Here is a 21,923-nt window from a genome sequence, read left to right as displayed (position 1 = left end):
TTTGTGTTTGCAGGTTGATGTGGTAGAAGGATGTGTGATCAAAATTAAGACCAGATAGTGTATAGTCCCTAGAAGCTGTATTGCTTAAAGATGAAATTGAAAGTCTGGATGGAATTTAGGTGGGCTTGCAGTTGGTACCAGAACACTTGGTATATTTTCTAGCTTCCAAAAAACCACCACATTTTATTAGGGGTCCCACAGCTAAGGTTTTTGATATAGAGGTTTGGATGTGTAGCACAGAGTTGCTGTAGGCCTAAGCACTGCTGTGGTGTAGTAACTCCTGGTGGAATTGTTATCCTTTACTGCTGCTTTATAGTTTGGGAAATGCACCTCTGTTCATACCCTTGTGGATGTTGTAGCTGGCTGCTTTTGAGCCACGTGGTGATGGAGCAATAGTCCAAGAGGGGAAAGGATGAGCCACCCAGCTCTATGGGTCTGCAGTAAAGGAATCATTTACATGCAGAATGCCTGTGAAGAAGGGAGTTTCTTTCCACCTGTGTCTGAGTCTGTATCCTTGCAGACAGGGTACTGGTTTGTTAAGGGTTGAGTGGAGCCTGTGTAGCAGTTTGCTTTGGTTTGGAATGTGCTGTACCCCTGGTGATTGCAGAGCCATGGGGCTGCTGTGTGAAATGATAAGCAATTAATTACATCTGCTTTTTTTTTAGGGCTCTGTCACAAGCTCCAAGCCAGGTCTGCATTGTATTCCTCAAGTAGGAGGCTCTCAGATTCCCAGAAGTAACATCAGGCTATTAAACACACCTTTTTCCCTGTGCCCATCACAGGAAAAAAAAAAACAGCCCTCTTAGGAGGGGTGAGGGAGAGATCCTAAGCAAGACTCAAAGTAAAAAATTATTACTTTCACAGAGTTTAACTTGTATTGGCAGCTCTTTACCTAGCCCTTATGCCTGATCCCCCATAAAGATTTATGTGTGTGAATGTCCCAGTTTGGTGTTAAATCATGCACTGGGAAGTTGTGCATGGTGGTGTGTGAATTGGGAGTAAATCTTTTAATGGATTCTGTGGGTGCTATATTTTGCAGAGGAGAAACATGACCCTGTTGTGAGGGAACAGGTAACTGTCGAAGTAGCTGTAGTTACATGATTGAGGTTGATGCTTCTTTTTGGAAAATCTTCCCAAAGTTGTATCATTTTTACATTTGAAATGTGTAAATGATACAATATTGTGTTCCCATTCTGTGGCTGGAGAAACTGGGTGAGTCAGTATAATGTGGTTTCGGATTTTTATGCCCATCCTGGACAAACGACAGGGCTGGGAATGTATGATACAAAGCAAAACTGAAGCAAGGAGGAAGAAATGCAGGAATGTGCATGGTGTCTGTTGGATTACATGTTTAAGAAGGCTTGTTTTGGAGGGCTGCTTTCAACTGCCTTAAAGATTCAAGTCCTGACAAGACAGAGGTACCTGGGGCTGTGATGTGGCATTGCTTGGAGATGCTCCAGGGGTGTGACAGCTCCTGAGGCTGGCAGCAGGATTCCTGTTGGTTTGTTTGGGAGCAGAACCAGCCTTCAGCTCTTAGCAAAATTAGCAGATGTGCTAATGATCAACCAGTGAATGTCAGTGTTTGGAGATTGATGTGATTTTTTGTTGTGTCTGTGTGGATGTTGTCTCTGGAAGTGGATTTTGCCTTCTTTTTCTACATTTGAGCAGATATTTCTGTTGTGGGGTATGTTTAACTCTGTCTATTAACCTCAGAGTGTATTTTTAACTCCCTGTCAGCATTAGGCTTGTTTGCTACTGTGCCTTGAGACAGAGGGGCACAAGAATATTGACAAGTAAGCAATATATCTCTTTCATCAGGAGTATTTCATACAGTTTGAAACTTCATTCCTTTTTTTTTTTTTTTTCTGAGCAGTCTTACCAACTCTCTAATGTCACATTTTTGCGTTCCAGCAAACTTTTAGGAAAAAACCCTATGACTCATTAAGGAAAAAACCGCAGCACCCCAGAGCACAAACACTTATTTAATGCTCAGCTGAGAGCTACTGTGGATATAAAGCATGTAAGAGCTTACACAGGGGTACTCAGCTGGGGATAAGGATTTATTGCCAGTGACACCTTTTTTTTTTCAAATTTGAGATGTTTGGAAAAAATTCTTCATGTCAGGTTTTGCATTCAAACCAGTTTGCAGTTTGGTTTGGACCCCTGCATTGCTGGGGTGGTGGTGGAGCTCATGTGCTGACAAGCACAGCTCAGCCATCCTCTGGCAGTGTGACTGCAATCCCTGACGCTTCCTGCTGCTGAGAGAAGGGGTCAAGAGTGGCAGCTACTGCATGAATTGGAAGCAGGGGTATATTGGACTGATTTGGCTGGTGCTGCTCATCAGGGTTGGGCTGGTGTGGGGTCTGCTGATGGGTGCTGTGCTGCAGGTGTGCTCAAGAGTTTGCCCTGTGATGAGTCTTTGAGAGCTGAGGTGCCAGAGAATTGAGTTTCTCCAAGTGCCAGGACTAAGTCAAGTTACTTTGAAGGGCAATGTGATTGGGTTGAAATAACAAATACTTTAGCATTAACCATCTCCCCCAAGCCTAGCCTGAACTCTGTAATTGCAGGTGGCAGCAGTGAAATGCATCCAGCTTGCTGTGAGGGTTAATGAGTGTATGTATGAACATTGGCAAAAGCTCAGGGAAGGATGTGGCAACTGTAAAGGATATCAGTACCACATACTGTCATGAAATAACCAGGGAGGGGATCAAATGGACAAGGAAGCAGCATTTAGTAGGTTCAAAAAGGTCAATCAAGTCTGGCTAAGCACCATTGCTTTTTTAAGAATTTGGCTGAACAAGGCTCAGTTCAGAACCTGTTTATAGTTTTTGTGAGAAGTGGATAGCTATTGCAGAGGGACTGCTTGGGGCTCACATGCTTGCTTTCCTGTCCATACAAACATGTAATTGGTGAACTGTTTCACTTGTGACACCACAGAACTTGTGGAAAGTGAAAACGAGATGTTTTCCCCCTTTTAATGTGGCCACTTGGAAAAATTAGAAAATTTCAAAGTTAAAATAAAGAGAAACACAAAACCATTCCTAAATGCAGTATGGGTGTTGTGCATATTTAGATGGTCCAGCTCACTGGGATCATATTTCCTTTGGTCCATGGAGACCCTGTGGTCTCTCCCAGGCATGGGAAATACCCTTTTGTTCTGGCGGTCATTGCATAAACCCTTCTGCTGTGTGACAAGCTTGTCCCCAAGCAAATGCAGTGCAGGGAGCTGGGATCCTGTGAGTAAAACTCCTGGGTGGAAGTTTGGTGGTTCTGCTGCACTTTCTTCCTCTCCTTCAATGTTAACTCTGTGCTGACAGGCCTGGCCCATGGGATTTTGGGAAGCATTGGGTAAGGCCAGTCCTAAATGCAGGTCCTTGGTTAGGTCACTGTGGTGTGTTGTTGAACCTGAAACACAGGGCAAGTCAGGTGTTTTGTGGGTGTCCCAAATTTAAATGCAAGTAATTTGAGGTTCATTTTTGTGCATGGGCTTTGCAGTGGGCAAAATTGCAGCACATGTATGGTGTGTAGTTGATTGGAAAACTTTGTTAGAATTTCTAATAAGGTAGGAAAAAGTATCATTGTTTTTTACATCTTTACATAAATCTTAGTGCTGACCTGACTGAAATGAGACAGCTGAGCTCTCTGCTGCTGTGGCTTAATTCTGTTTTCCATGGATATGACAGTGCCTTCATTAGTGTTAAGAGTAGGATCTTGGTTTTGTGCTCTTTGTTCCTGGTGTGAAATGCCTACTTGGTCTGTTTGGGCCAGATATTGCTTGAATTAATAGAAAATAATCATCACTGGGGGAATGTCTTTGAGAAGGGGATAGTGCATAGACTTTACCACTTACCCATGGTTTGCTCTGCTCAAAAAAGTGCTAACCCAGTGCTGTGGTCGGCTGCCCTGCCTCCTCTTGTCATCACCATGGAGTGCAGCAGGATTAGGCTCATGGTCTCTCTGGAGTGTCTTACCTGTTGTTCTTTCTACCTCTCCATAACAAAGTTAGTTCAAAGAGAATTTTTCTCCCAAAATAAAAAGGGGGAAGATGCAAAAGATACTGTGGCCCAATATCAGCTTTGACAAATAGCTGTTTATACCAGGTGGTGGAAAGAGCTGTAATTTGTAAAATGTTGGATCTCTGTTTTTCTCTGTTGTGGCAGTTGCCATGCTGTTAACCTTGAGCATTCCAATTCTCAGGTGTAGATGGGGGAAACAGGTAATTCCTCAGGGGACAAGGCAGAACTTTTGATTAATGACTAATAACTGTTGCAGCTCTTCTTTTGCCAAGCAGTTATGTGAAAATTCTCTGTAGTTGGTGGCTTGCCCATTTTTAATCAAAGCCATGTTTCCCAGATCTAAACACTCAAGATACAAAACAGAGCTGCACAACATTCAAGTGTGTTTGAGTCCAGATTTTGAGCTGGTTTGAGAAATAAGTATGTAATTTCCTGAAGTCAGTAGCTGGTTGTCTTAAAGTATATTGGCTTGTTGTACCTGTTCTTGGCTAGAGCAAGGCTGAGCCTGTGGTACAGCCCTGTGAAGTTGCAGTGGTTCACAGCAAGCCAGGCACTTGCAGTGGTGGAAAACTCCTGCAGCTCAGGTGCAGAGATTCAGTGACTTAACTCAAAGAATCCTTAAGACATCTCAAAATCCATACAAGGTATAAACCAATGTATTTTATTTAGAAAATGGAAGAGATATAAGATAAATCCAAACCTTCCTCATTCGTGACAGTCCTGTTGAGGTCACTGGGGCATTTTTGACTTGTTTCTGACATCTTGGAGTCATCTCTAGTTGTTTTTATTACACCACAGAGATCAGGGAATAAGCAAATTCACATCTGTGTTTTACCCTTGCTGTGTTCCTCTGTCTGGCCTGCCTAGTTGCCTCTGTACCTCCCAGAATATATCCACTGTGGGGTTGACTACTCTGTGTTTTGGCTGTAAAAGTGATGTGTGGTTTCCCTGGGAACATGGTATCTTGACAGATAGACAGTTTCCTGCAAACTATGATGTAAATAACAAAGAGCAGGTGGGGAGTTAATGATGTGAGAGAGGGCTATGATGCTCTGTTAAGTCCTGCTGACCTCTTTCAACTTGCACAGAGCCTGCTATCTGCTCTGCTCTGAGTTCCCAAGTTTCTCTGCTCTCTTGCAGTAGATGTTTTTATGGAAGATGCATGTGAATCCTAGGAAAGCTCCTTGTTGCAGAAGCTGGGATCCCACTGTCTTGGGACACTGAAATGTCAGTCTGAAGAAGGTGGATCCAGAGGCTGAACTAGACTTTCATGTGTAATTTTGGCAGGGTGGGATGTAGGTTGTGCCTGCACCCTCTGCTTTTCCTTTCCTCATAGTTTTCTGCCCAGAACAGAAGTCACTTAAAGGTATCAAGTCCTGAGCCTGTAGAGGATGCAGAAAGCAGAGGAATGTGAGTGATGTGATACCTGTTGCCTCTGATCTGCAGGTGGTTGTGAAGAGCACTCTGATGTGTGTGCTGTGAATGAAGGGCTGGGGACTTGGGTACTGTTGCCAGTTTTTTCCTTTGGTTGCCTTTTTTGCAGCAACATAATAGATCCCTTTTATGGATACTTTTGAGGTTTTTTCCTGAAATGTTGGTGGGCATCAGAGATTCTCTCAGTTTTTATTTTACAAACAATTAGAAAAAGGCTTGCTGTTCTGGTTGGCCTTGGAAGGAGAACCTCCCAGTCTTATTTCTGAGTTAGTTTTGAGGGAAACATTCCTGTGTGAGGTTGGCAAGAGTGCCTGTGCCAGAAGGTCTTGCCTGGTCTTGGAGAGTGGTGCAGGGCTTCCTGGCAGCCACATAGCAACACCTGCAAAGCAGGTCACTGCCCAATTAAGAGAGAGGGGAAAAAAATCAAATCTCTGGCAGGTTTGGGCTTGGAGCTTTGAACACAGGGCAGGTACAAGGCAAGGTTTGCCCCTTAGTGTTGTTTCTAGCAGAGTAGAGGCATGGCAATTCACTCACCAGATCCTAGGCTGCCTTAGAGCTTCAGGGGCAAGCTTTTCCCCTTCTGCTGTGGGGTGGAAGGACTCTAGTGCCAGACCACTCTATTTAAAAAAAAAACAAAACCAAAAGTCTTCCAGACCTATTAGGAAAAACAAGAGTAGCCTAGTTTAGGCTGAAATAGCCTTGCATGCCATGTAATAGCAAACTGATGTTATTCTTAGAAAAAGGCGTTTTCAGCCCCTGTTCCACATCCGAGAGAAACTCAGGCTGGTGAAGAACCAGTCCAGAAAGAGGTGATCCCCAGAGACTGATTTGCATTTCTTCACAATGAATGTACTTTGAAGATGCTCCAAGTGTAAACTTGCAAATAAGCTCTGGTGTGCCAAGTGTGTGAAGCTCTGCCTTTCCCTACTGCTGCCTCTGCTCCCCACCTTGGAGGGCCTTTCCTTCCTCATGGGGCTGCCAGGAGTGGGGAGCAGATTGTACCTGTCTGGCTGCTGCAGTGGCCTGGCTCTGGCTGGGCTCTCTGTCTCACTGAATGTTAGGGGTTGGAAGGGGCCCCTGGAGATCTTCTAGACCAGCTCCCTGCCAGAGCAGGTTCATTGAGAGAGGGTTGCACAGGATGGTGTCCAGGTGGGTTTTGAATGTCTCCAGACGTGGGGACTTCATAACCTCTTTGGGCAGCCAGTTCTAGTGCTCTGTTTAACAGTAAAGAAGTTTTTCCTTATGTTTAGGTTGAACCTTCTGTGTTCTAGTTCATGATTGTTGCCCCTTGTCCTATCTCACGTCCATCTAATTTCTTTCTGTAGCTTGTGAAAGAAAAACACCATACAAACCAAAATACACTGGCTCCTGAGCTTAGGAACAAATCTTGGGCTTCTTTATAGGCAGAACTTGCTTTGAAATTACTGGGTGTTTTGTATGGTTAAAGACTGGCAGATTTCTCAGTCTGGTGTTAGGTTATTGCAGGGTCAGAAAGAGTGCATTTCAAGGTCTGGGGGGAGCATTTTCTTCAAGTTTCCTGACAAAATACCCTATGAATAGTGAGGCTTAGAGCTTTTGCACTTCCAAGTAGGTTGGTCTGTACAGTGTGCCTGCATGGGGAATTTCTAATACTGCTGTGCAGGTAGGATGACAAGCTGAAAGACTACTGAAGGCCACTGTGCCTGGGCCAGACCAGACTGGAGGACTCACAGACCTGTCCACTCATCTCAGAGGACAAGAACTACACAGCCAGATGCCAGTCATTTGTAAAAACATCTCCCTAAACAGTGAACATTCCTGTTTTGAAGAAAGGTCAGCAGCCAGAACCTGCATGTGCTGCTGGTCCAGGCTCAGTTTTGCACACATCATTTACACCCGTGGCACTACTGTTCTGAAAAAAACTACTTACCAGCCAGAAAAAGAATGGAATAAGCCTGTGAACCAATTGTTGTTTAAATTTTTTTGACATGGCAGCTTGCAATTTCTTACTGAGCAGTTGGCTTAAGGGGACCAAGTGTTGTCTTGGGGTCTGAAGTACAGGAAGTCTGACTTCAGGGTCAGGTGTGACCATTTCATAACAAATAGTTGCATGTTTGGTTTCATCCTGCAGCTCAGGGCCAGGACCTGGGAGGGGGGGAAAAAAGGTGAGATGAGGTTGTTCTGTTATGTGTGACCTGGAATGTGAATTTGAACAGAGAACAGTCCCCATGTTTGATCCTGAATAAGAATAAAATACTTCAAAGTTTTCTGCTCTCAAAGAGCTCCAAGATCAGTTCATTGAGAAGTAGTAGCAAGATGTGCACTGGGCAATATTATACACAGAAAGAAGAGGTTGGAGGATGGGGGACAGTTTCAGGTCTGAAGGTCCTGCTGTCAACAGATGTTTAGATGCTACCTACTTCAGATATCACCAGGATTTAAACCTAGTCCTGTAGGGGAACACAGCTTTTTCTCTAGGGATGATACAAGTTGCTTGACAAACTCTTATGTGGTACCACACATCTTCACAGCATATCTGCTCGTTCAAGGTAAGATAGGGAAAAGGTTGGTTGTTCATCCTGTGTTCTCCCTGCCAGAGACTTGCACAAGCCATTCCTGTCAGCCTGAGTCACTGACGCCACTGCCAGATAAAAGCTGTGGTTTCCTTCAGGTGAAAAGCAATGTGCAGCAACCATTTGTAACGATAACTTCGTTTTTCTTGCTTTGCTTGAAGAAACACCTTTCTTTCTGGCTATGGTGGGAGACAGCCAGAGAAGGCTGCTTGTGACCTATACTAGACAGAAACAGAATCTGGTTTAGTTGAGGATAACTAGTGATTCTTTCTCTAAATTGAACAGATAGCTCCTCTCCAGAAATGATGAAATCCTTCTCAAAGGCACAAGTGGGACAAGCAGGGGATATATAGGCACAGCTCTGTACATCACTCTTAACCCTGCAGAGGCAGCACAGTAGAGATTCTTCACAGATTTAGTAAAAGCTACTCTTATTCCCATGGGTATAATTAGATAGAGGAGACTAGATCCATCTGGTCTAAAGTCAAAAGACCCTAGTAATTTTTAAGAGGAGGAAAAAAAAACCCCAAGCAACCAAAAAATAAACTAATTCTTTTAGCTGGTTTTCAAAAGAAGTTTTGTGAGCGGTTTGTTGTTTTTTTGTTTGTTTTTTTTTTTTTTACTGGAATGGTTGCAAATATTATTTCTTAGTGGATACAGTGAAGGGAGAGATTTCAGAAGGGCTTTGCTGAAATAAAAGGAAAGGTTGCATTAGGTTGTGCTGCAGTGATTTAGGGCATGAGAAGGAAAATCCCAGCTGAGTGATTTACACACTGATCCTTAAATGTTTTGATTAAAGGTCAGACTCAGAAATGGGTTTATGCTTATTTGGAAGTCTAAAGAGCATCCAGTGGGGAGTTAAATCTCTTAAGTGGGAGTCAAATGTGTAAATATTGACAGGGAGATCTTTACTTACCTGTTACTTTGTTGTGAATGTAGTTAGAGAAAGCTTTAATTGAATACTTAAGTGCAGTCTGCTAGTACTTGCAGTAGAGAATTCTTGTAGACTGTCTCGACTTAGTGTATTGCATATATAAATTATGTATCTTGTTGACTTTAAGGTCTCTAAGAAGAACAGAAAAGGGTCCACGAGAGATGGTTGATTTTTGAAAAATTGTTGCCTATAGGCTCAGAAATGGTCCATCCTAACATGCAGGAAGTTGAGCAAGAGTGACAGGGGGCTTGCTTGGGGTGAGCAAGGAGCTCGTAAGAAAGAAATTAAAAGGAAATATATTGTAAGAGGTGGAAAGAGGGACAGGTGACCTGAGATTAATATAAAAACACTCTTGAGCACTTTCAGTTGGTGTTAGGAGAACTAAGGCTCTTCTGGAGCTTAATCTGGTGAAAAATATGAAGGTCATGAAGTGCTTCTGCAGATGTATGAGCAAAAGGAAGACTAGGGAAAATGTGTAGCAGGGGTAATAGGGTGGCCTTCTATGATGAAAAACCTGGTGAATGAGGAGAGAGCCACTGCTCTGTTGATCTCAGGTTTAGTAAAGCTTTTGAGTCTGTCTCCCATAACATCCTTCCAGACAGATTGGTGAAGTACAGACTAGATAAGTGGACTGTGAGAGGAATGGAAAACTGGTTGAGCTGCTGGGCTCAGAGTTGTGACCACCAGGATGAAGTCAAGTTGGACACCAGTCATTTGTGGTGCACCTCAAAAGTTGCTACTGTGGTCAGTACTGCTTAACGTCTTCATTAATGACCTGGATGATGGGCCAGAGTACATCCCTAGCAAGTTTGCAAATTGTATTACAGGGGTGAGTTGTTGATAAGACTGGGTATATGTGTTGTCATTCAGCAGGACCTTGACAGGCTGGAGAAACAGGCTAACAGGAACCTCATGGAGTTGAACACCTGCACTTGCACCTGAGCAACAGCCTCCTACAAGAGCATGACCTGGGGACCTGGTGGTTGGAAAACAGCTCTGCAGAAAGGCCCTCTGGGGTTCTACTGAACATGAGCCAGCAGTGTGCCCTTGTGGCAAAGAAAGCCAACAGCATCTTGAGCTGGTGTTCATGTCCAACTGTCTTGGATCATTGGGATACCAAAGCTGAATGTGGGCCCTGGATGCCTGGGAGCATGCTGTGTCCATGCCCTGCATATTCTCAGTGTCTGGGCAGTTTGCCCATAAGAGCTGTGTCTAACCAGGGGACTGCAGGACCTGGAGGATTTGGAGTAGGTTCTGTCTTCTGCTAATGTGGGCAAGTCTTGTCAGTCAGTGCCTCTCCCAACCATCCAGTGCCTGGATAGAAGATCTCACTGCCATGATCTGAGCCTGTGAGGCATCTCGGGACTCATCTGGGCTTCCTAATAGCAGTTACTCTGGTGTCAGCTTCTCAGGTGGACATTCTGGGACTTAAAAGGCCAGAAGACACTTACCACATAGATCATAATCACCTCTGAATTATCTTTTACTGCGTTTGTCATGATCCTAATCTGAACCACTGCTTTAATAGTAGGGAAAATATTTACCACTGATGTTGCATGTGGGGTTTCCATTGAGCTCTGTCATGATGAACAGACAGCACAATTGAGGTGGAAAGGGTTACCTTGTCTTTATTGGTCCTGTGTGTTTTGCTGAGTATTTTAATTAAAACCAGATAGAGGAAAAATTTTCACACTGTTCCCAATTTTTAGTGATTTCACCTGCTGTTAAATTGCATCAAGACATAACACTGAAGGGATGATGTAAAGGGCAATGAATGCTCCTTTTAGCTGCTATGAATAGAGGCTTCTCATATCACTGGGGTGTTGACTTTATAATTACGAAAAGATTGCATGTTTTTGTTACTTTTTAGCTGCTCCTCTAAGACATAAATTAACGAACATTTCACCACTGTGTAACCTTTCAAAATGGAGAAGAAAGGTTTGACTGATCAGTTGCATAAGATCACATTATTTGGAGATGTTTACTGTAACTAGCAAAGTGGAAAATTACCTCCCTAACCCTTTGGCCTGCTCATTCTTTCCCTGGTTTTGCAGTTCTTGAGTTTCCTTTTTGCTGCCTCTAGAAATATATATTTTTTTTAACGAAGAATTGTCCTGGAGGCATTTGCTCCAATACTGTGTTTTCATTATTTTTTTCATACATCTTGCTAAAAATTTAGCTACAGCTCCTTTGCTGACAGACTGTGGCTGGTGGAGCTGATGAGTTACTAAATGAGTGATGTCTGAGCAGCGGGATAGCTGAGGGGATGGTGGGATGAAGGGACTGAGAGAAAGAGTATCCTGCCTCTTGTTCATCACTATTACTGGAGTCTAGCATCCAGCTCTACAAGGAACTGAGTCCATCTTATGAAAGTCATCTTAAATAGAGGATAACTTGCCATAGTGGCATGGAGACAGTGAGAAGAGTAGATGTGGAGAAGGCACCAAGGTCTAGTTCTGGGAACAGGCCTGCTCTGATGTATGGTTGGGTCTTCTAGTGCTGAGGGCTGGTTGGCAGATGCTGGTGTCTGTTTTGTGAAGGCAAATCTTGTTGGGCACTGTGGTTCCAGCATTATACATAAAAAAAAGTCAAAGTAGTCCAGGCAGATTATACCTGACCTGCCTGAATTTCTGCCAGTACGAAGGTAACCATCAGTACTTTACACTGTGTGGCATCTGTTTTTATGGTACAAAGCATTGTAAAGCTGTGTTTATTCAGTCACTGGAGCATGACCTCATACTGCAGTGCTGCTGCCCATCTCAGTGGAAGGGTCACTACTGAGTGAGGTGAGATCTGCCCAGTCCTCTGGTTCTGAGCAGTGCTGGCTGGCAGAGCAATTCAGTGAAGGTGAAAATAGAGCTCGGGTCCTTTTGTAGTTATGGGAAGATCAGTTATCCTCTTGTGAGAATCATTGCATATAGAATCTGACAAAAACCTGGAGCAACTACCACTTGTCTGTTTTAGAGTTGCATGGGACTGCCCAAGTCTGTGGAAGCCTTGTTTTGCTATGTGCTTTGTGAAAGTTGGCAACTTGTTAGTTTTCCGATTATTACATTTTTTCCCCCCAGCTTGGATCCATAGTGATGAAATATATATAGAATGTGGTATCACTGCTTACCGGAGATGGAGGTGGCAAAATTAGAATATCCTGTTTACATGTCTTTTAGTGCTGTGTTTGACCAGATGTCCCAAGGGGTTTCAGCTTGCTAGATCAGGACAGGCTTTTCTTATGGTGTGAGTGTCTTCTTGTCCTATAGGAGCAGAGGAGTGGCTGTTTGCACTAGTACTGAGCACCTCCCTGGACTCGGCCTTACAGCTGCAGAGGAAAATGGGCTTTTCACTCTAGCCAGGGCTAGGAAAATGAGGCTTGTCAATAAAAGGTACTTAGAATTAAAATATTTCATGAGCTTAAAGTGGGAGAAATCTATGGCAAGTGACTCTCTGTAATTGCAGTTCCTGTAGGATGTCCTTACAGGAAGATAATGTCTCTCTCCATGTTCTCAAAGCCTCCTTGTGTCACTTCTAATAACTGCAAAAAACCCTGGATTCAGAGGGTTGATACGACAAGGGTTTTTAAGTAGTTTCCAGCATTCCTTAAGTGAATAGTTCAGTCTTTCTAAGTAGCTTGGTATAATACCTACCTATATGCATTCTTTTGTTTAAGCAAACCTATTCCTAGGTTTGCTTAACCTAGAAATGATGATGAACCTCTGCAGCAGGTGAGAACTAGTGAGCCAGTGGCACCTTTGCAGGGTGGGTGCTGGCAATGGGGGGGCTGCTGTGGACGTGTAGTGTTTGTATACTGCTTGTGGAAGGAGCAGCTGAATTTATAACCAAACGTGGTTACGTAATGCCATGCCTGTTCCAGGCTGTCATGCTCCTTCTGGAAATAGACCGTTATCTAAGAAAATAGAAAAGTGCACCTGGAAACTTTTAGACTAGTCTCCTTGTGTAATCATAAACCCATTTTAAGTATGTCAAGGAAGGCAGCTGTAATATATGGTCTTTTTCTGCCATATATTAGTGATGACTCATACATGCAGTGTCAGGAGAATGTAATGAAAACTCTAACTTCATGTCTGTGCAGCTGATGTTTTCAGGTCTGATGTACTGGGGAGTTCAGGGTTTTTAGGCTGTATTGTTGGCACTTTCAGCATCAATGCTGTTAACCTGGTTGCAGTTTTTTCTAAACCAAAGCATTTAAGTTGATTCTGTCTTTTCCATGTCATCTCAGAACATTTAACTGTCTTTTCTCTGAAGACCACATAGGTGCCTATGGCTTCCATTTCATGTAGAAATAAGCCACATAGGGAAACTAAATATGTGGTTAAACTAAATGGTTTGCTAAAGACAAAGTAAAAAGTGGAAAAGGGGGCTAATACAGTAGAGTTGCTATCTGGTTCTGTACTGTAATCAATATCATTTATGTAGGAAAATCTGCAATGTGCTGATGCAGTATTGCTAATGTGTGGTATCAGTAAGCACAAAGGAAAGGTGATGAAAGTAAAGCTTTAAATATTTTGTTTCTTGTTTAATTACTGTAATAAAACTGGCTTTATGTCTGTAAACCTGGTATTGGAAACAGCTCAAATACAGCTTCTCAGGCCCACGTTCTGACCACTGGTAGAAATTGCAGTGCCCATGTTAATTACAACCAAATGTTTATGAGTACATTTGCAACCCAAGTATTTCTTTTGAGAAGTCTTCTCTAGTGCCATCTATGAACTGACACCTTTTCTGTTGCTCATTTTATTTAAGTATGCAGTGTGAAGCTGTGCCTTCTTCTTACATCAGTGTGAATATACAGCTGGGCTGAATGTTCCTGGTACTCTACACCAGCTTGTCATCAAGAAACTTGTGAGGAGAACTGGGGAGCTTTGAATGTTGGTGTTAACACCTTCCTGGACTGAAACTAGGACCTGTGGGAGCATTGCTCCCTCCAGTCTGTGTGACCTACGTGTGTGTCTCTGTTGGGTTGCCTGGTGACCCCAGATGTGGTGGTTCCTTCTCTGCCAGCAGTAGTACAAGCAGTGTTATCACTGCCATGATAGAAATTTTAACGCTCCTCAAGTAGATTGAATTTTGTGTGATCACACTCATCCAGTTACAGGCAAAATAATTGTGGTTTGAGCTGAAAGGCCTTGATGGCTTGGTGCTTTGGGCTGTAAGAGTATGTATGTCCACAACAAGACTTTGAGATGTTCAGCAGCAAAGGGGCAATAAGACAAAGAAGGGCCTGAACAGACATTCTTTTCTCTCCAAGTCATTCCTTCTCAGCTCTGCTATCCTTTACCCACCCAGCAGTACATGTGCCCCTACTTTGCTGATCCCAGTAATCTCAAGGTACTTGTAGAAGTGGTGTTTTCTTGCTTTTTCTTTTTTTTCTTTTTTTTTTTCCTGAAGCTATTTGTAAGTTCCCTTGTGCTGTGGTTGTCAACTTGAGCATGGAGCTGAGCTCTAAATCGTGGACAAAGCAACTCAAAGTGGCACAGACGATGGAGCAGCCACGAGAACTGCTGGGTTTTTCCAGTTCAGTGCCTCAGCAGCAAAAGATCTTTTGGTAAATGCCAAATGAGAGGTATAAATCATCCTGCAACTGCCACGTACTAAATCAAGAAGCAGAGAAATGAATGAATATTTGTAAACCAAGTGTCAGTGTTACTAAAACACTGCGCAGAACAATGGGGCTGTGATGTGCCTTGTGCTGTCAGGAGGCTCTGCGGCAGAGTCGGGGATCCACACAAAGGGGAGTTATGCAGGAGCGCGCTGGCTGTGGCCAGGGCAGGAGGAACTCTGTGGAGATAGTGTCTGTAATTTCATGGTTCAGAGCAGCAATTTCTCATACTGTATTTGCTGTGCTGGCTTCAGGCTTTCAATGTGCAACTGGATTGGTCTTCTTTAACAGTAACAAAAACCTTCCAGTTTCCAGCAGCAGCTAATCAGAGCTGGTACTGCCTCCCATGACATCTTCTACTCCACAGTGCTAACCTGGAGCTGTTGTGGTTTAATTCACCAGCACAGACATGCCCCAGACTCATAGCTGCTGAAGCACAGAGTCTTGGAGGGGGAAGTGTTTGAGAGTTGTTTCTACAGCCTTCTGTGTTCCCAAACTGTGGTCCTTCAGCTCATCCCTATATTGGAAACTCTGAGAAGTTTCTGGCAAAACAGAACAGCTCATGTATTTACCAAAGCAGATAGGGGTCAACATCAGCCTATTCCTGCTGACCTGCTGGCAGTACCAATCCCTTAGGCAGGTGAAGCTCAGCTCCTGTGTCCTGATCAGCACCATTATTCCTGGAACTGGTCCCAGTGCTCCCCTTACAGCCATGACCTCCCTTAACAGCTTTGTCTGACACGAGCCACAGCCTTGTTAAGCAATAGGCAGTGGAGATAATGGAATTTATTCCAGGAGCTGGAGCTAGAACCTAGAGCTTGCTTCTACAAAACTTCCAGTGAATGTGAACTTCACTGTGTTTGTAGTTAAACTCATCTCAAACTTTGATTTGTCTGAGGAAGTTCTACACATGCACTTTGGTTCTGCACTCCTGTCCTGAGCCTCTGTATTAATTGAGTTAAAACCTCCTGTAGGAGGTAGGCACTGAAATGATGGAGAACTTGTAAAGGCAGCAGATACGTATCTCAAGAGCCTAAATGGTTTATTGGTGGGTTTTTTACCTTCTTTCCTTGAGGATGAAACCAAGGTCAGCAGCAACCTCAGTAAGGTTATCAATGACAGCAAAAAACTTTCTGGTCCACAACTTGTGCTTTGGTTAAGCTGTGATTTGTGTCTTCCTCCAGTTTAACCTGCTTCAGACACCAGCTTTGTTGTTGCAGGGAGCACATGGGCACCTGCAGCTCAGAATTATGTTACAGAATGGGGTCAGAACCATCCTGGCTGTGGCCTATTGCAGTGCCAGGTGTGGATGGACTATGGATTGGGAAGGGAGCTTAAAATGTTTACCTTTCCCACTTCACTTAGTCTGTAATTTCTGACCTTAATTCAAGTTTCGCTGTATTCTAATCTTACCCTGGAGAAGAGGGCAGTGTTTGTAGCTTCATCAGGCTACCATCTATCATTTGTGTCATAAGACATTGTTGCTGAGCGAGTCCAGGATATATTTATTTGTATAACTTGTACATTGGAGATTATATTTTATGATGGGTATTCAAGCTTTGGTACGTTTGCCAGGTATCTACCGGGTGATAAACTGAAGCCATCCATCGAGAGCTACTTGTGGTGGCAAGGGCCAAGGGGGTTTCCTGAGCTGCCTACCTTAATCCTGCCTGGCTGCTGGGGAGAAGCCCTGCCCCTGTGCATTGTGTAGGTGCCTTGTTTCTTTTATCTGCCTCTGACTGGGAGATGACGTGTGTGTCGGAAGATCCCTCCTCCTGTGGTTGTTGGAAGGAAGGGAGCATTTTTCTCTCCTGAAGTCATCTCTCAGCATCTGAACTGCCACAGTCCAGGACGTCTGCACAGTAGCAGCTATCAGCTCAGGCAGGTACTGCTGCAGCAGTGGCACAGCTGCCTGGGCTTGGGGCAGCTCTGATGCTTTGTTATTTACCCATCTTCTTAGCAGAATGATTTTTCTTTAAAGTACTAGCAACACAATGTGTAAAACCTGCATGGTGTGAAACCACTGACTACAGGCACTGCAGCCTGTGTGGGAACACCTCCTGTGTCCAGTGGCACTTACAGGTGACACAGCCCCTCCACAGCCCTCCTGCTCTTGTAGCTGGCCTCTGTTGCTGCAGTTTGTACTCCTGAGCCAAGTTAAGGCTTTCCTCCTCTTTTGTTCTTCATGGCTGTAAGTTTTCCTTTTCCTGCCCCTGCACCTTGGCTAGGTCACAGGTATGGAAAAGCTTATTGAGAACTTTAGTAGAGATGGTCTTTTCATACCTGGGAGAAGAAAGAGTTTTGCAGTAGCTTAGCATGATGTTCACCCACCCTTTTCCCAGCACTGCAGCATAAACAGAGCTGCGGAGACAGGGAGGGAATCATCTGTGCCATGTGTTAGTTGTTAATTTTAGCGTTACCGTAACTCTTGATGACAGGGCTTGGTTGTTTCCTACTGTAGGCAGTGTGTAGCAGTTATCCTGGAGATCTGGTGTGGCCATAAGACAGTAAAGTTGCAGCTCATTCCTGAGCTGTGGCACAGTCAAGGAGTACAGTAGCCACCTTCTCCCTCTGAGTTGGGCACCTGCTCTGTACTGGAGTTTAGATGCCATATGGTACCATATTCCTTCCGTTTGTGCCAAATCCTTGACTTCAGGCTAAGTGAGGATGGCATTAGGCACAGACTGAGTTCCGCATGTGTCTGAGGACAAAACTTGGCCGAATGGTGGTTGTATATCTGCTATTAGGCAAGTTAAACTTCATTTAACCTTTGTCTGCTGTCTTTTTCCCAGTTCTGTGTACTTGGTATAGTCTGTGTATGAAATACCAACTGGTACTGGCATGGTCAGTAGAGCATTCCAGGATTTGATATACAGGTTTCACAAACTGAACTTCTAAGGCATAGGCTACTACAGGGAACTTTTGCAAATATCTTGTAGCAGGCTGAACAATAATTGCGTAGCTTAACTTCTCTAAGTTGCTGCTGATGTCTTTGCTTATTATAATGTATTGCATTGCATACATCTTGAGTCTGGAGCAAAAATTACTGACATCAAAATACCTGGTTTACTTTCTTCCGCTGTGGTATTAGGATTTTGCTAACGCAGGAGTTACCAAGAGACCATTGTGCTTCTGAGGGCTGTGTTGCCACACAGTGCTGGAGGCTTCCCTGGCTTGCATCCAGAGATGTTCTGACTGACACAGTCAAGGTGGTTAAACATGTGGGCAGCACCCGCAGACTTTGGGTATATCCAGTGTCTTGTAACATTTTTTTTCTAGTTAGTTTTTCTCACCAGATCTGTAGGTGAGCTGATGTCTTGGTGAAAATGCTGTAGCTGATGTGTTAAAGAACTGGAGGTACAGTTGGCTACTTAGAATAGAGGTGTTGGGAGGGACAAGGACTCGTAAAAAGGCTGAAACAGTTGATCTGAAGTCATGTCAAGTAAAGTGTCAGAAACGAGACGTGCTTGCTGTGTAACAGAACATTCTTCATAGGCAGTTTAACAAGCTTTGAAATTAAATCTGGAAAAAAAGTGATGTAGCTGTTATGTCAAGGCTTTCACAAGCTTGCAGTGTGCAGTCTGGGCTGTGACTGGTGGAAAACCAGACCTGAACAGCCATGTAATCAGTGCTTTTCCTAGGCACTTATGAGCTCACACTATACTCACACCACAGCTGCATATATATTTTCCAAAATACACCTCTGGAGTTATGCATGTGCTTTTTTAGTATGCTAATCATCTCTGTGGTCTTTCATTCCTGGAGTTAATGAGTAGTCTCTTAGAGAAAAGGAGTTAACAAACTGACAGCTGCTCATAACGAATCACTTGCTGGAGATGCCAATGGAAGTTTAACATCCACAATAAATCCTCCTTTTGCTTCTGATGGTTCAGTGGAGCAATGGCAAAGAAATGAGGCAGTAACTCCATTTATCAAAGCAGTTCATGGCTGTAGTATATTTATACATGAGAGTTCATAGATGGAAATGCCAGAGAATTAGACTGTGGATTTCTGCTCTTCTTTAATAATAAGTGTAAATGGGAAAAGGTAGATCTTGGCATCACCTCAGTCAGACAACTGCTCTCTGCCAGTCCCGGGTACCTGGATGGCATGAAAGGATGGGCAAGAAGGGTACAGATAGCTGGGGAGCACTGGAAGGGCTTTCTTCTGGCTCCCCTGCCAAAGAGCAAACTGAAATGTCACACCAAGGTCTGACACAGTGTCAAGTGTGTGCCCCATGTTCTGTGCTGTGTGTGCATCCCCTCATGTCCCAGGGCAGGGGGGGGACCAGACCTATTGCAGAGCTTGTGGTATGTGATGGGACAGAAAACAGGTTTGTGGATGCTGAGCTGCTGGCTGACAGGACACCTCTTCTGATCAGTGTCCATAGTAATCAATAACTGTCTTTCAGCACTTAACCACTAACTCATGGCAAATAGGTCTTTTCATAACAGTTGGTTACAAGTAAATAAATAGATGTAACAGCCTTGGATAAGGCAACACATTTTCTGAAATTCCAATTTTCTGTGTCAGAGCTGAGCTAGCCTAAGGACCAGCATTTGCTTAACAGATTATTTGTAATGAACTGATGGATCTAGCTGGCAGCTGGTTGATATTACAGGTTTAGCTTGGGACATTGGTACCCAATAATATTGAAGTTATAGTTCCTGCTTCACTGAAACCAGGTTTAAGATTTTAAAATAATAGTTATTAATAGATTTTTTAAAATGGTTTCACTTGAAAAATATGCTGGTGGCCTAATGGCAACATTCATTGTGCCAGGATGTTGAGATAGTTGAATGAAAGGTATCTCTCTCCTCAGTATTTTAATTAATAGCATAAGATGTTTGGGTTTTTTTCTTCAAATACTTTTAAACTTGGTGCTATCCCATTTAAACTGATATCACTACACAGGCCACACAGGTGGCTGTGTTAATGCTGCAAGAACTTGAACAGTTCAGTTTCAGAAATGGTTTTTAAGCTGTCTTGAATAGCTTCGAGGAGGCAGAGATTCATGGGCATTGTGTTGTCTATGACAACACAGGATATGCTTGTATTTTCTGTCTGTCTCTATAAAATGTTACACAGCAGGGGAGATTTCTGGGTGATTAAAGTCCAATTTTATAGTTGTCTAGTTTTTAGACTCTAAAATATATTAGCAGTTCTGTTGATGCTAATGATTAATGCTAAGCTTGTGCATGAGTTTGTACAAACAGGGCCTCAAACACATGAAGCACAGCAGCTTCCTTTTAGAGTTCCATGAGGCAAAAAAAATTATTTTTTTCTACTTTAATATTTAAAAAAAAGAAGTAAATTACACAGCCTTGTCTTGTAGTGTCCTGCTACGGTTGCAGAGAAACCAGTAAGCATCTCAGGAAAACTTAAAATCAGTAGTCCTAAGTATGTGACAGAAGGACATGGAGTCTCCAGCATTTTGTTTCTTCTTCATGGGAATACAGAAGCAAAGGGATTTGTGAATTATCTTGCTGCCCTGATTTGAATTATGAGGGGTTATGCATAGGTAGAACTTAATGCCTGGGCAAAATACTTGTAAAGCTCTGACCACGAGGAAGCAGCTTTTTAAAAACAAACCAAAAAGCACGCAAAAACCCTCTGTCTGTAGAGCTTACTGACATCATGACATTTCCTGCGAGTCTGCTGTGTGTGGAGCTGACTGCTGACTTTGCCAGTGCTATGTTGGCTCTTTCTTTACTTTGGTCTCATGGATTTCATGGGAGTCATCCTCAGCATCACCATGAGCGTCCTTGGGCAGTGAAGGTGAATTTTTGACCCTGATAAAGCAAAACTGGTGGTCAGAATTTGTGCCTGTAGACCATAAGGAAGGTAGAAGCCTCACTCTTGTGTTTTGTAAGGTGCCAGGTTATGTTTATGAGCCTATGTACTGTGGTTCATGGAGAGCTAAGCAATGGCTAAATGTGTCTGAGAGACCCATTTTCCCAGTATGGCCTTCACCATGGACCTTGATGTTGCATTGCTGGAGAGAGGGGCAAAGAGAAGTCTTTGTTTTTTAACTAAATTGTTTTATTAGTGATTATGGAATATAGTGTGGTGGAATACTTAGTTGTGAAGGTCTCACTGAATTATTTATTGGGAAAATTGAGTTATTTTTAGAGAGCCTGTGCATTTTTTGTCCTCTCATTGCGCCTGCCACATCTGGATTTTTGTCTACAGCCAGCTCCAGTCTGTATTGAAATACCAGCAGAGACTTCCCCACCCCTTTATTTTGGCATTTGTTTCACTCAAGCTGCCTGCTGCTGTCTTGGGCAACTGAATCTATTAGGGTGAGCGTGAGGAGCTTATTGGTTTAAGGCCTGGTGTGGGGCTATTTTGAGTGTTATGAATCAACAGCCTGGAGCTGGTTTTTAGGAGCTGCAGAGGATTCTGACTTCATTCTTTTTCTGCTTTGTAGGTATTTGTATAAAATGTGGAAAAGGTGTGTATGGAGCGAGCCAGGCTTGCCAAGCAATGGGTAACCTCTATCATACCAACTGCTTCACGTGCTGCTCTTGTGGTAAGTCAGATCTACCATAACCTTATTAAGTGGCTTCCTTTTGTAATATATATTCCTTTAGCAACCCTTGTACAAAGGGAGACCTCATTTTGCCTGCCTCCTGAGGCAAAATTCCCATGCAGGACTCAAGCTTCAAAAGTTGGTTTTTATTTGCCATCTGTAAGTGTTCAATGGCATTTTCCTAACAGCCCAGAAAAGTAGCATTCAGTTGTGTTAAGGGCTGCATTTGCAAACTGGCATCAACCTGGCCCTTCTAAGCACTACATACTTCAAATGACTTGTGTTTATGGAACTATAATGCCCACCTATCATTTTTACAGGAAAATAAAAACAAAACCAAAATCTTGAAAATAACAAACCCCCAAAATGACAACAAAGAAGAAAACCCCAAAGAAACTAAACAATAAAATTTGTGTGGACAAACCATATTTTCCCTCACTTTCTGTTTGCAAATGCAACTTTTGGTCAAGCATGTATGTTTTTCATTTCTGTATATAGCTAATGATCAAAGATTGTTCTTGTATGCCTGGATGTGATAAGAACAAACAGAAAAGGGCATTTTGAAACACCTTAAGCTATTACAATTTGTTACTTTTTAGAGGAAAATTTGCAGGTACATCACTGTCTCCTCCTCACTGTTCTTGAGACCTTTTTAGGTTTCTTTTTTAATCTGAATGCATCCTAAAGTGATTATTCTGTGTGTTATTTTGGGAAGTCATGGCTTTGCCATGGGCAAACTGTACTTGAAAAACTCAGGGCAGCACTTTAAGAAGAGTTTGCCTTAAGCATTGTGAACTCAAGTTGGAATCTTCCTCAGTGTTTTGTCTGTAACTGCTGAGAG

The 21,923-nt window shown here is 43.2% G+C and overlaps 1 protein-coding gene across 3 annotated transcripts in view; it reads left to right on the top strand.

The window, feature by feature from the left end:
* Positions 1–21,923, top strand: part of WTIP (WT1 interacting protein) — a 74,722-nt gene that overhangs the window by 6,600 nt on the left and 46,199 nt on the right. The window contains exons 1-2 of one of the 3 annotated variants that reach the window (XM_030457594.1): positions 20,785–20,852; positions 20,981–21,082. The exons of 1 other annotated variant lie outside the window; for it this stretch is intronic. In XM_030457594.1, coding sequence (XP_030313454.1) covers positions 21,037–21,082 — 46 coding nt within the window. In that variant the 5' untranslated portion in view covers positions 20,785–20,852; positions 20,981–21,036. Of the gene's footprint in view, positions 1–20,784; positions 20,853–20,980; positions 21,083–21,923 lie in introns of those variants that run through there. One more of the 3 variants, XM_008491679.2, reaches the window with a different exon arrangement.

Source organism: Calypte anna, chromosome 11 (assembly GCF_003957555.1).
Source record: "Calypte anna isolate BGI_N300 chromosome 11, bCalAnn1_v1.p, whole genome shotgun sequence".
NCBI lineage: Eukaryota > Metazoa > Chordata > Aves > Apodiformes > Trochilidae > Calypte > Calypte anna.
The sequence above is the reverse complement of the archived record's forward strand: the minus strand, read 5'-3'. Positions and strand labels throughout refer to the sequence as shown.